Source organism: Erythranthe guttata, chromosome 9 (genome assembly GCF_056151865.1).
Source record: "Erythranthe guttata isolate IM_541 chromosome 9, IM_541, whole genome shotgun sequence".
Taxonomy (NCBI): domain Eukaryota; kingdom Viridiplantae; phylum Streptophyta; class Magnoliopsida; order Lamiales; family Phrymaceae; genus Erythranthe; species Erythranthe guttata.
The window spans coordinates 15,963,955-15,977,117 of record NC_142541.1 but is presented as its reverse complement, the minus strand read 5'-3'; the positions used below and the strand labels follow the sequence as shown (position 1 = coordinate 15,977,117).

At 35.9% G+C, this 13,163-nt stretch overlaps 2 protein-coding genes across 3 annotated transcripts; one reads left to right on the top strand and one right to left on the bottom strand.

Moving 5' to 3' along the window:
* The first annotated feature begins 1,038 nt into the window (after positions 1–1,038).
* Positions 1,039–7,640, top strand: LOC105975812 (ABC transporter C family member 8). Of its 2 annotated transcripts, none has more exons than XM_088823123.1 (12): positions 1,039–1,055; positions 2,149–2,180; positions 2,298–4,219; positions 4,305–4,625; positions 4,704–4,790; positions 4,885–5,487; positions 5,583–5,747; positions 5,847–6,141; positions 6,218–6,810; positions 6,894–6,957; positions 7,055–7,294; positions 7,409–7,640. In XM_088823123.1, exons 2-12 carry the CDS (start codon positions 2,150–2,152, stop codon positions 7,510–7,512), a joined length of 4,425 nt encoding a protein of 1,474 aa, XP_088679249.1. In that variant the 5' UTR covers positions 1,039–1,055; position 2,149; the 3' UTR covers positions 7,513–7,640. The 2 variants fall into 2 exon arrangements, with proteins under 2 accessions (XP_088679249.1, XP_012856499.1); XM_013001045.2 differs by lacking the exon at positions 1,039–1,055 and having other exon boundaries at positions 1,931–2,180; positions 6,218–6,432; positions 6,505–6,810.
* A 168-nt stretch (positions 7,641–7,808) lies between these two features.
* On the bottom strand, positions 7,809–9,305 carry LOC105975437 (putative disease resistance protein RGA4). The gene has a single exon (XM_013000635.2). It carries the CDS (start codon positions 9,303–9,305, stop codon positions 7,809–7,811), a length of 1,497 nt encoding a protein of 498 aa, XP_012856089.2.
* Between the last annotated feature and the right edge of the window lie 3,858 nt (positions 9,306–13,163).

Here is a 13,163-nt window from a genome sequence, read left to right as displayed (position 1 = left end):
GAGATTTGTAATTCTTGGAGTTAACTTTCTAATACAGCTTGAATAATCATCGAGATTGGATATCGAATGAGAAATATAATGAATGAATCAATGAGCGTTTGACCAGAACTTTGATATTTTGAGTTATCTAAAGTAAAAAAAACGTAACTCGTTTACTCATAACTTTATCACCTGACATCAAATCTAGCTGATTTAAATTGTAATTAGAAAGCTAACGCAAAGGACTACAATCTTTTTGTTTTGAATTATGCCAAATTCCGACTAAAAAAGAGTCAAAATCACGTTCGAAGTTGAAATAATATTAGTAAATTTGAAAAGACTATTTAAAGAATAATTTTATTTCCTAAAAAAGATGAGCATAATTTAATCAACCAACACAATTCCTAAATTTTGTACATTATTCAAACAAAAATCTGAAAATAGTATAAATAGCATGAACACCATTGAAGTTTAATACAAAAAAAAAAAAGCCATAATTATGTTTCATGTAAATGAATTTCGGGGATTTCCTTCAATTTTCGCAAACGAAAAATCCCGCCATCTCCCTCCAGATCCCAGCTAACGTGCGCCGCAAAGACAAAAGATGATCGGTTTTTCGGCGATCGATAAATATTCGTCTGGCTGCTACACGTTAGAGGAGGAGACAACAATGGCGGCGGGGTTTAATTTCCTATCACGTAGCTTTCAAAGGTGTAATTGTTCTTTTAACTTTTTATTGCATGACGAGCTTTCATGCAATTAATTTTGTTTTCTTTAAATTGACACACATGCCTAATTTACCAATGTTTTGGTTAGTCTAATTGTGGAAAAAAAAATTAAGAGATTAAATTTTTTGAATTTTTTCATAGCTGGTAATTTTTATTTTATTTTACCAGCCAAGCAAAAGCTGTAATTGTAATGCAGAGTGCAGAAAACATAAAAACAAAGGAAGCTCACAATACACCTGACATGCATTGACACGTGGAAGATAAACATTTTTTTATATATTTAGTATTCTTAATCTTGTACGTATTTTATATATATAAAACCAGTCAGAAGAACAAACTTCTTGTAATCAGTGGCGAATCCAGGATTTTTGCCAAGGGTGTTCGGAATTAAATATAGTAAAAAAGGTAAAAGTTTACGGGGGTTCGGGGGCAGCGCCCCCGAATTTTTTTTTAATACTATGCACATTAAATAATAAAAATATGTAATATTTTCAAATTTAAAGGGATTATTTTACAAATTTTGGGCTAATTTAGGAAATATTTAGACATAAAATTGGTGAAAATATTTAAGGAGTGGTAAGCATATTAAAGTTGCAAGTGACAAAATGTGTATTTCATTAGCAGATTTTGAATTTAAAAAAAAAAATATAGTTGTAAATTTAGAAAATAATTGTAATAATGCATATATATATATATATATATATATATATATATATATATATATATATATATATATATATATATATATATATAATTAAGAATTTTGGAATAATTTAGATTATATAAAATATTAAAGGAATGGTAAATAAATTAAAGTTGCAAATAGCAAAATATATGTTTTATTAGGAGATTTTGATTTTTTTGAAATATTCAAAAATACCCACATATTCAAAAATTTTGGAAAACAATTGAAATATTATATATTTGGAGATTTTGATTTTTTGAAATATTCAAAAATACCCACATATTCAAAAATTTTGAAAACAATTGAAATATTATATGTATTAGAAATAAAAAAAACAAGCATATATATATAAAATTAAGAATTTTGGAATAATTTAGATTATATAAAATATTATAAGAATTTTGGAATAATGTAGATTATATAAAATATTAAAGGAATGGAAATTAAAGTTGAGAATAGCAAAATATATGTTTTATTAGGAGATTTTGATTTTTTGAAATATTATATGTATTAGAATTTAGAAATACAAAAAAACTTTGAAATATTCCAAATAAAAGGGTTCAATCTGAGTCTCGAACTCTGCACCTCTCTGTATTTGAAGGGAGATCCCTACCAGTTCAGCTACAAGATCTCTTCAGCAATTTTTACATTTACAGTTATATAATATATAAATATATAGGGAATATTTTTTTTTCAAAATCAAGGGTGTGCAGTTGCACACCCTAGGACCACAGTGGATACGCCACTGCTTGTAATAATGGCTTCTTCTTCATCTTCTTCTTCATGGGGTAAGGCTTTTTTTTTTTTTTTTTTTTTTTTTTTTGGAATTTTTAAATTGATACACATCACTTAATATTTACTCTGATGATTTTTTTAATTTTTTTTTAATAAAATGGTGTTTTCAGGGGATTTTTCATGGTTGCATGGAGGAGTTTCGGACGAATCGAGAACCATCGTAGATTACTCGAATCTATTCTTTGCCGTTGTTTTTTATATGGTTTTGATTTTAACGAGGAAGAGTGGTTCTAGAGAGAGGAGGAGAGATTGGATTAGTATAGCGATTTTCGTTTCTTGTGTTGTTGTGAGTATACAGTATTACGGGGTTGTTATTTATATCATCGAAAGCAACGATTTTAGTCGTACGAATTGGTTTGCATACTTTTTTCGGGGACTCATTTGGACAACCTTATCGGTGTCTTCGCTCGTTCGAGGATCCAAACGAGCCTCAGTCCTAAAATCGGCTTGGTGGATCCTCTTTTTCGTGTCGATTTCGGCACTAAACGCAGTTGATTTAGTAAAATCACACCGCGTAGAGGTTCTTGAATTCGCACCTTGGGTTGCGAGTTTGTTTCTTTTCGTTTTCGCTTTAAGGAATCTATATAATATTCTATCTCAACCTGCATTTGATAGTAGCTTCTTGGAATCTCTACTGCCGCCCGAGAGTAGGCGTTTCGATTTCGATTTAGGCGAGGCCTCGTTTTTAAGTAAATTGACATTTTCTTGGATAAACCCTTTACTCCGTTTGGGGAATTCTAGACCGTTGAATCTCGACGACGTTTCTTCTCTGGGATCGGAAGATGAAGCCCTTGTGGCGTACAAGAAATTCACCGACGAATGGAAGAAACTCGAAACCGAAAAGGGCGCAAACGGTTCGACCAATTTGGCGTTCGGTGTTATTACAAGAGTTTACTGGAAAAACATGGCGCTTGCCGGAATCTGCGTACTTATCAGGACGATTGCAGTTGTGGCGACTCCGTTGTTTCTTTACGCTTTTGTCAACTACTCGAATCTCGAGAACAAGAATCCGAAAAAGGGTTTTTTCTTGGTTGGGTTGTTGGTCTTCTTGAAGATTTTCGAGTCTTTATCGAATCGGCATTTCTATTTCTATTCAAGAAGAATAGGAATGCGAATGAGGTCAGCTTTAATGGTGGCGGTTTACCAAAAGCAGCTCAAGCTCTCGAGTTTCGGGAGACGACGGCACTCGACGGGAGAAATAGTGAACTATATATCCGTCGACGCGTATCGAATGGGAGATTTCCCGATGTGGTTTCACGTCGGTTGGGCTTCGGTCGTCCAAATTTTCTTGGCGATAGCTGTTTTATCGGCAGTTGTCGGCGTAGGCGTGCTTCCTGGTTTAGTACCTCTCGTTGTGTTTGGTTTTTTCAACGTCCCATTTGCGAGACTTCTCCAAAAATATCAAACCGAGTTCATGATCGTTCAGGACAAGAGACTGCGGTCGTTGTCTGAAATCCTCAACAACATGAAGATAATCAAGCTGCAGTCGTGGGAAGAGAATTTCAAGAACATGGTTGAATCGTATAGGAGAAGCGAGTTCGATTGGCTGTCTCGAACTCAGTACATGAAAACGTATACAACAGTGTTGTATTGGATGTCCCCGACGATTGTTTCTTCGGTCATATTCTTTGGATGCGTGTTCTTCAAGAGTGCCCCGTTAGATGCCGGCACGATTTTCACGGTGTTGGCTGCATTGAGGAGCATGTCCGAGCCTGTCAGGTTCTTACCCGAAGCTATTTCCTCTCTGATTCAGGTTAAGGTTTCGTTCGACAGAATTAATTCGTTTCTGCTCGAAGACGAACTCAAGCAACAAGATTCGGTAATAATAGCTCCGAAGGAAAATTTAGAACACGCCATTCGTATTCAAAATGGTTGTTTTAGTTGGGATTCAGACACAGAAACTCCAACTTTAGGAGGTATTACATTGGAAGCAAAACCCGGGCAGAAAATCGCAGTTTGCGGGCCCGTCGGCGCTGGGAAATCGTCGCTTTTGTACGCTATACTCGGCGAAATACCGAAAATATCCGGAACCGTAAGTGTTAACATTACCGTATTTCTTGAATCCTAGGCCGAATTTTTTAATGTTGAATTGATATTTAGTATTTTGTTTCGTCCAGGTTAGCGTTGTTGGATCGGTGGCATACGTGTCTCAAGCTTCTTGGATTCAAAGCGGGACTATTCGTGAAAACGTGCTCTTCGGAAAGGCGATGGACAAAATAAAATACGAAGAAGCGATTAGAGTGTGCGCGTTGGATAAAGATATCGAAACCTTCGACTACGGAGATTTGACTGAGATCGGACAACGAGGCCTTAATATGAGCGGTGGACAGAAGCAGAGGATTCAGCTCGCTCGAGCAGTATATAACGATGCGGATATATATCTTTTCGACGACCCTTTTAGTGCTCTGGATGCGCATACAGCGGCATCACTTTTCAACGTAAGATCATTTATACGATATCATCATGTAATAATGGAATTATTTTCTTATTACCAAGTTTATGTATAATTACTGCAGGATTGTGTAATGACTGCTTTAGCAAAGAAGACTGTGATTCTTGTGACTCATCAAGTGGAGTTTCTAAATAATGTCGATAAAATTCTGGTAAACGAATAATCGTCACCGAACGAATATTTTTATTTCTTTTGTTGATTCATAATATGGTTTAACTTAAAAATAGTTTCGATTTGGTGTTAAGGTTGTGGAAGGAGGACAAGTTACTCAATCGGGAAGCTACAACGAACTGATGATCGACGGAACAACCTTCGAACAACTTGTTTTCGCTCATAAAACTACCATAGGATCGTTCGACGCTTCCTCAGCTGGTTCAAACGGAAATCTAGATCAGCACGACAACAATAAAAACCATCGTAGTAGTGAACAAGAAAGAGAAGAAGAAAATTTAACGAACACTCGTCGGACTCAGTTGACGGAGGAAGAGAAGAAGGAGATCGGAGATGTTGGGTGGAAGGCTTTCCGGGATTACGTCTCGATTTCGAAGGGGTTCGTTTATTGCTGTTCGTCTACAATAGCTCAATCTGGTTTTGTGGGTTTGCAAGCTGCTGCGAGTTTCTGGCTAGCCTTTTCGGTTCGAAATACCGAAAGAAGCAGCGTTTTCGTCGTCGGGATTTACACTCTAATTTCGTCACTTAGTGCTGTGTTCGTGTACTTCAGATCACTTTTCGCGGTTCTTTTAGGGCTGAGAGCTTCGAAAGCATTCTTCTCGGGTTTTATTAACTCAGTCTTTAGTGCTCCGATGCTCTTCTTCGACTCTACCCCTGTAGGAAGAATACTCACTCGTGTAAGTTTTTTTATTTATTTTTTTATTTTTTTTCGAGTCACACATTTAGTAGTGTGTTTGTAATGATCGAACTCCTTTTTTTTTTTTTTTTTCAGGCATCGTCTGATCTAAGTGTACTAGATTTTGACATCCCTATCGGGTTTGCGTTTGTGATGGCTGCCTTAACAGAGATGCTAGTAACAATCGGCATTATGGCGTCGGTTACATGGCAAGTTCTCTTTGTGGGCATTTTTGCTATGGTTTCTTCTAAATATGTCCAGGTAAGTCTTTATTTGCATCATATTCGATCTTACCTCAACGCGGTGTGTGTATATATATATGTGTATATGTATGTCTGAAATTCTCTTGTCTTAATGAAGGGATACTATCAAAAATCGGCCGGAGAATTAATGAGAATCAACGGAACTACGAAAGCCCCCGTAATGAACTACGCTTCCGAAACAGCACTCGGTGTCACTACAATACGAGCGTTTAAAGCAGTTGACAACTTCTCCTCAAACTACCTTAAACTCGTCGATAAAGACGCAAAAGTGTTTCTATCCTCAAACGCCACGCTGGAATGGCTCGTCTTGAGAACCGAATCGCTCCAAAATCTCACTCTTTTCACCGCCGCCATTTTCTTGATCTTGGTTCCCAATAACTCTATTGCTCCAGGTATAAGTTTAACTGTACATTTTTTTTTCAGATTCTTGATGTTGTATTAAAATTATATATTCGGTTATTACGACAGGGCTCGTGGGACTCTCTCTTTCGTACGCATTTGCACTAACCGGCACGCAAGTGTTTTTATCGAGATGGTATAGTAGCTTAGCCAATTATATAGTTTCCGTCGAAAGGATCAAACAGTATATGAATATACGGCCCGAGCCTCCAGCGATCATAGAAGATAAAGGACCACAAATATCATGGCCTACAAAAGGCAGAATTGAGTTGCTCGATCTAAAGGTAATAATAATAAAATCCGATCGGTGTAGAGAAATAGCATTTTATTATGTTTTTTTTTTTTTCATTTTTCAGATAAGATATCGGCCTAATGCTCCGATAGTGCTAAAGGGAATAACATGCACTTTCGAAGAAGGGAAGAGAGTGGGGGTCGTCGGAAGGACCGGAAGTGGGAAAACGACATTGATTAGCGCATTGTTTCGATTGGTCGAGCCTTACAGTGGCAGAATTGTAATAGATGGGATCGATATTTGCTCGATCGGCTTGCGGGATTTGAGGTTGAAACTCAGCATTATTCCTCAAGAACCGACTCTTTTCAGAGGAAGTGTTAGAACAAATCTTGATCCATTAGGACTATACTCCGACGATCAAATATGGAAGGTACGTACATTTATTTCGCCTTACGATACGTTGAAAAATCTCGAACTCCACTATATTAACCGGTTCTCGATTTTATTCATCAGGCCTTGGAGAAATGCCAACTTAAAGATACAATCAGTAAACTCCCAAACTTGCTTGAATCTTCAGGTAAGTCTAGAGCTTCAACTCTAAATCCTCGTTCGCATCGAGTATCGATTTTATTTATTTATTTATTTTTTTAACGGGATTTTCGTGGATGGAACAGTGAGCGACGAAGGGGAGAATTGGAGCATGGGGCAGAGGCAGCTGTTCTGCCTAGGAAGAGTGCTTCTGAAGAGGAACCGAATATTGGTTCTCGACGAAGCAACGGCTTCGATCGATTCATCGACGGATTCGATATTACAGAAGATAATCAGACAAGAATTCGCAGAGTGTACCGTAATAACTGTGGCACACAGAGTTCCAACGGTTATTGACAGTGACATGGTCATGCTCCTCTCTTACGGTATTATGCGTCCGTTTTTCGTCAACAGTGAAAATAATATTGAATTTTTTTTTTTAATTTATAAAAAATATAATGAGATTTAATTTTGGTTTAATTTATTGAGAATTATTGCAGGGAAGGTGGTTGAGTATGATGAGCCTTTGAAGCTAATGGAGACAGAATCTTCATTTGCAAAGCTTGTGGCTGAATACTGGTCCAGTTGCACAAGGATTTATTAGTTATTAGTTTTCATATTGCTTTTATTTTATTTTAAATTATCATATTTTATTGATGTGCATATTATTTTTATTATTAACATAAAAAATAATGATAGAAATTGGATATACAGATAGTTAAGGTCGAAAAAGATAGAGAAACGTATTTTTAATGAAGAGAACAAAAGTTACAACAGAGTTAGGGAAATACATTATAAAAATATATGTGGTAGAAAATGAAAATGAAAAGTTATGTTGTTGAATTACACAAGACTAATCAAAATTTGAGGTCGAGGTGATATGGATTTCCAGTGTTGACCTTAGACTTGTATCAGTTGATCTGAACCTCTAATAGTCAACCGCTTCGACGACGACACCTTTCGCATGAGGCGTTGCGGCAGCTTCTTCAATGCCTCGCAGTTTCGGATTGTCAGACGTGTCAGGCAAGGCATTATTGAGACACCCTCACAATCTTCTTCTTCTTCTTCTTCGGCAGTAATGTCCTCCCACTCCTTCCACTTTGAACATTCACCAAATTTCAGTTCCTCCAACTTGGGAAATCCACCAATAATACTAGTCGTAGTTGTTGTTATTCCGAGGAATTCACGCCCAACAAACTCCAACTCAGTTAAACGAATAATCCAAAGAGTCTTCAGTAACGGTAGTTTACCCAGCGGCGGCAGCGACAAAAGGCATTCACAATAGAAGAGCTTGATAGATGTGAGTTGGTTGAGGGGGGACACAATCCATTCCGGAAGTCTGGAGCCTTTATACTCATCAATAGTCAGCTCTCGAAGGTTTGGATGTGGCTCAAGAGCATCTAGTATGTCATTCCAAGCCGATGCCTCTTTCACTACTTCTTCACCATCCATTGTTGATTCAGAAAACATTATTCGAAGGTTCCGAATGCGCGTTTTATTCCTCAACTCCGCTTCACGAGCATCCTCCACCACTGCCGAATCATCACCACTATTTAATTCGATCATCAATTGCAGGGAATTGCTAAGTCGGTTTAAGTTCTTCAACAACCCCAACTTGTTCCCATCTTGATTATGAAATTCTTTCAATGTGACAAGGCTGGTTAACTGGGCTAGTCCTTGAGGGTATTGCTTCAAAGAATCGGTATGTTTGTTATAGAGGTGCTTGAGGTTTACGAGCCTGTGGATCCCTTGGGGAAGTCGAACAAGACCCTCGCATGATTTAATATTCAAGCTTTCTAATTCGCGCAAATTGCACATGCTCTCCGGCAACTCCTCTATCAGGCGATTAGAGCTTAAGTTCAATTCTTTCAATTTAGTCAAATTCCCAATTTCATGCGGAATCTCAGTTAGGTCGCACATTTCCACCAAAAGAAATTGCAAGTTGTAAAGTTTACAAATGCTTTTTAGAGCGTCTTTCGCCATAAAGTGACTCGAACTCAAATACAACCACCTCAAGTGGATCAACTTTCCTATTTCTTTCGGAATACCTCCGAAGCAACGTCCCTTTAGGCTTAGCAACCTCACACTTGTGAGGCCATCACAAAAATGTGGATCATAAAGTTCTCCAGTGAAAAAAAGGCTACGGTATTTTTCGACTTGGGAAACTAACAAAGGGCTACAGGTTTGGCAATTTGTTTCCTTCATTCTTGATCCCACATTATTTCTAAGAAATTGAGCAAAATCATGTATTATATCATGCATCTTAAATGATTTTATCAAATCCTCATCCAAATTTGATGTTTTGCTAAAATCTTGAAACAAAGAACGCATTGCTAACTTATCAAAATACTCTCTCCCTCTAACTTCCCAATCACTGCTGTATCCTAGGTAACCCATTGCAAACCATATTTTTATTATGTCTGCCACGCTAATTACGGTATCTTTAGGATAGATAGCGCAATATGAGAAACAACGCTGAAGCATTGGGGACAATTCTTTGTAACTTAGAAGCAAATGGCGGAATATGTCATCTTCTACCTCCTCCAATTCCCATATTTCACTATTCAATACGTTGTCCAACAAATAAAGGTGCTGACATTTTTCTTTTCCTTTGGAAAATGCCAAGGGGCAACTTTTTCGGAAGTTTTCCAACAAATAATTGAATAAACTATTATAAAATTATTAAAACCTCGAGATCTAAACATAAAAGAATAGATCAAGATCTAAACAGACAGAAGTATTTTACTAGTTTATTCAAGCTGGCTGCAGCCCAAAATATTAAACTATAAATTGCAGAGTTGAAATATGTATAAACAACTGGCAGTTTTCAGGTTCCAATTACCACTTCTTGGTAGGGAAGCTTCGCCAACAAATAATTGAATAAACAAGTATTTTCTTGAAAGCATCAAATGTAATGAACTACTACTAGCAACTTAAAATAATCTGAGGTTAATGTAATAATAATTCAACGTGGGGAGCATATGTATCAAAATATTCAATTTGGAGCATCAAGATTGTAGTTAGTTTATTTGATGCTACAATCAACATAACCTCGAAGATGCTCGCTCTTAAATCCACCATACATGTATATGATTTAGGGCTTATTTTACATAACTCTCGCTACCAAATAAATTGGAGATAAACCCAAGTCAAAATCATCCTTTAATATATCTCTCGAGAGGCGAAAGTACTATACTACCTGTGTATGCAATTTTCGGCCAAACTGTATTCAGCATTTCTAGTCCTGCATCTAGCATTTTCGTTAATTTATTTATTATTATTTTTCTTTTTTTTAATAAGTCTTTTTGTTACATTTATATATATATATATATATATATATATATATATATATATATATATTTATATATATTTATTTTAATATGTTTATTGTACTGAAAATAACTAAATGTAAGGGAACATTACATTTTGCGTCATCATACTTTACCCACTTTTTCAAAACTGCCCCTAAACATTTTGGAGTTACAATAGTAGTCTTTAATCATGCCATTTTTTGACATAATTGGTCCGCCGTTAATTTTTGCAGTTAAGTTGGATGGAAAATGGCATGTGCCTCTCACATGCCTTCAATATATAACACTACATGAAAATGGACTTTTAACAAAACGCATTGCGTCTTGTTAAAACATATTTGAAATTCGAAATTATATAAATTCCAAAAAAACAAAATCAATATATATTGTTATAAAATATTTTGAGAAATATTCTTTAAACAATTGAAACATTTGTTTTAAAAAAACGAAATAATGCTTTCAAAATCAAGATTTTCCGAATTCGAATGAAAACATTGTTTCAAAATAAAATAAAAATTCGATCCAAATAGGCGGGATAAGAAACCTCCATTTCAATCTTCACCCTAATCTAATAATGTAAAACTCGATAAATTGTTTCAAAATATTTTTAGAAGTATTGCCTAAAATAATAATATAATACTTTAAAACCGAAATTTCTTGAATCCAAATGAAAATTATTGTTTTAAATAAAATAAAAATTTGATCGTAATAGACGGAGTAAGAAAACTCCGTTCCAATTTTCACCCTTATTTAATAATCTAAAACTCGATATTATTTTTTCAAAATAAATTCAGAAATATTGTTTAAAAAATCATAATATTGTCTAAAAATATAATATTGTGCTTTAAAATTGGAATTTTTGGAAATTGAATGAAAATATTATTTTAAAATAAAATAAAAATTATTCGATCAAACTAGGCAGCATAAGAAAACTCCTTTCCAATTTTCACCTATACTGTTTAGGGACAATATAATTGTACTAAGCTATAGTAATTAGTAGTTATGTTCTTTTTTTTTACCCCATAGTTTTAGTTGATCAATGTGTACACACACGAATACTGGCTTATACAAAAGAAATTCATACACCCCAACAACAAAAAGTTACAAATTTCAATATTTTTATTATAAATCACATCAGAACCAATAAAATACAAAACGAAAATACACATATATGCTTATGTAACTACATGCTACTATATGTAACTAGTAATGTATAGTAATATATAGTATGTACAGTAGTCAGTCTGTTGAACATAGTAACTTGAAGCAGATGTAACTTCAATCAATTTTTTGACACCTTCAAGGAGATGATCAATGACTTTCATTAAGCTGCAATTGCAAAATTAAAACAAAAAAAAATTATTTTAGTACAAATTAACAAAAATTGAAGAAACATCAAAACACTAAAAAATCAACAAACACTAAGAGATCTAGAGATAGAGAGAGAAGATATTGCTGGGAAATGCTAAATTTTTTAAACCAAACAGCTAGTGATTCCTCACCCCAATCGCCTCCTACCAAAACCCTAGCATCCGCTAATAACCACCCAAGGTTCCGCGCTCACAATTAAAAAAAAATATAAAAATAAATCTGGCAATATAAAACTGAACGAAATTACCATAAAAATATGATCTCGACGAGAGGAATCCAACGGTGGGTAGCCCGTCAAATTCCGACGGCCGGAGAACAAAATACACCTCTGGCAAGACCCACCGTCGTCGAAATATGCGTCGACTGAAAAAAAATAGCAGAAACAGATCGAGTTCTCCAAACTGAATGAAATTCCCACCAAAATAAAGAGCTCGGAAAGAGAAATCCAACGGTAGTTAAACCATCGAATTCCGACCACCAGAGAGAGAGTTATGACTCTGGGAAGCAACTTTGCCGGTTGGAGATATATGGAGGCAGAATTTGAATCTGGGAGTTGAGAGAGGAAGATAGATACGACTGTGAGTGGCTAGGGTTTAAAACTGATTTTAAAAGGGCACTATAAGTACTTCAGGGTGACCGAGGGGGGTATGTCAAAATATTTTCAAAATGAGGGGGGTTTCGCATAGAGTGTAATCAGTTTGGTAGTTAGTTCTATATGATTTGGAAATGAGAGGGGTCTGCAAAATCATCCCTATAATTTATTGTCTCGCATATGTATGCAATGGCGAACGGTTAATAATGCTGAAGTAGGAGTAGCATACCTCGCCGCAACTGATTTTTCTTTTTGTGGCAAAAAGTATCCGGTAAAATATCCAACTGCAGAAAAAGCCCTTGTGATAAAAAAATATCATTAAAACTCGTTCCAATAGCGAGTACGTGTTGCTAGCACTCGCGGTTTGTGCGGATGGTGATAACTTTTTTGACGAAAAAAACACAGAATTACCCCCAAATAATACAAATTGGCTTACTTATAAAGAATCCAAAAATGTTAGGATCAAATTGTAAATTCCAAAAATTCTCGCTTGTACCTAGGGGTGGATTTGATAGGACAACCGTATCAATCCCCTTGAGTCACTACCATTACTGAAATTTCAGTATTATAAAATTCATTATCATTGCTGATCCGGACTGTTTTGCCCTTATAGATAAATGAATGGCGAGCCCAATAGAATTGAGGCCCAAGTCCTAAAAAGGAGGGCCCATAAGCTCAAGACTAGGGAGGGGGCCCAATTGTAAACGATGGTATATCGGGCCAGTGGCGAACGAGACACACAAAAGGAAGCTGCGTACGAGATAAAATCATGTCATTGTGGCGAGTTAATTCTGCATCTCGATAGGTCAACGTAACGTACCTTCCTCAACCTTCAGAGACTAAAAGTATTGGGATAGTTCTGAAGAAAAATGGACATATGGCAAAGACTTATACTGGCAGATGGATGGAGAAAAGAATCGATAGTATTCAGCCACGTGGCAGAGTAAGTAGTAGTAGGGCGACGATTTTGACCTAGAAAAT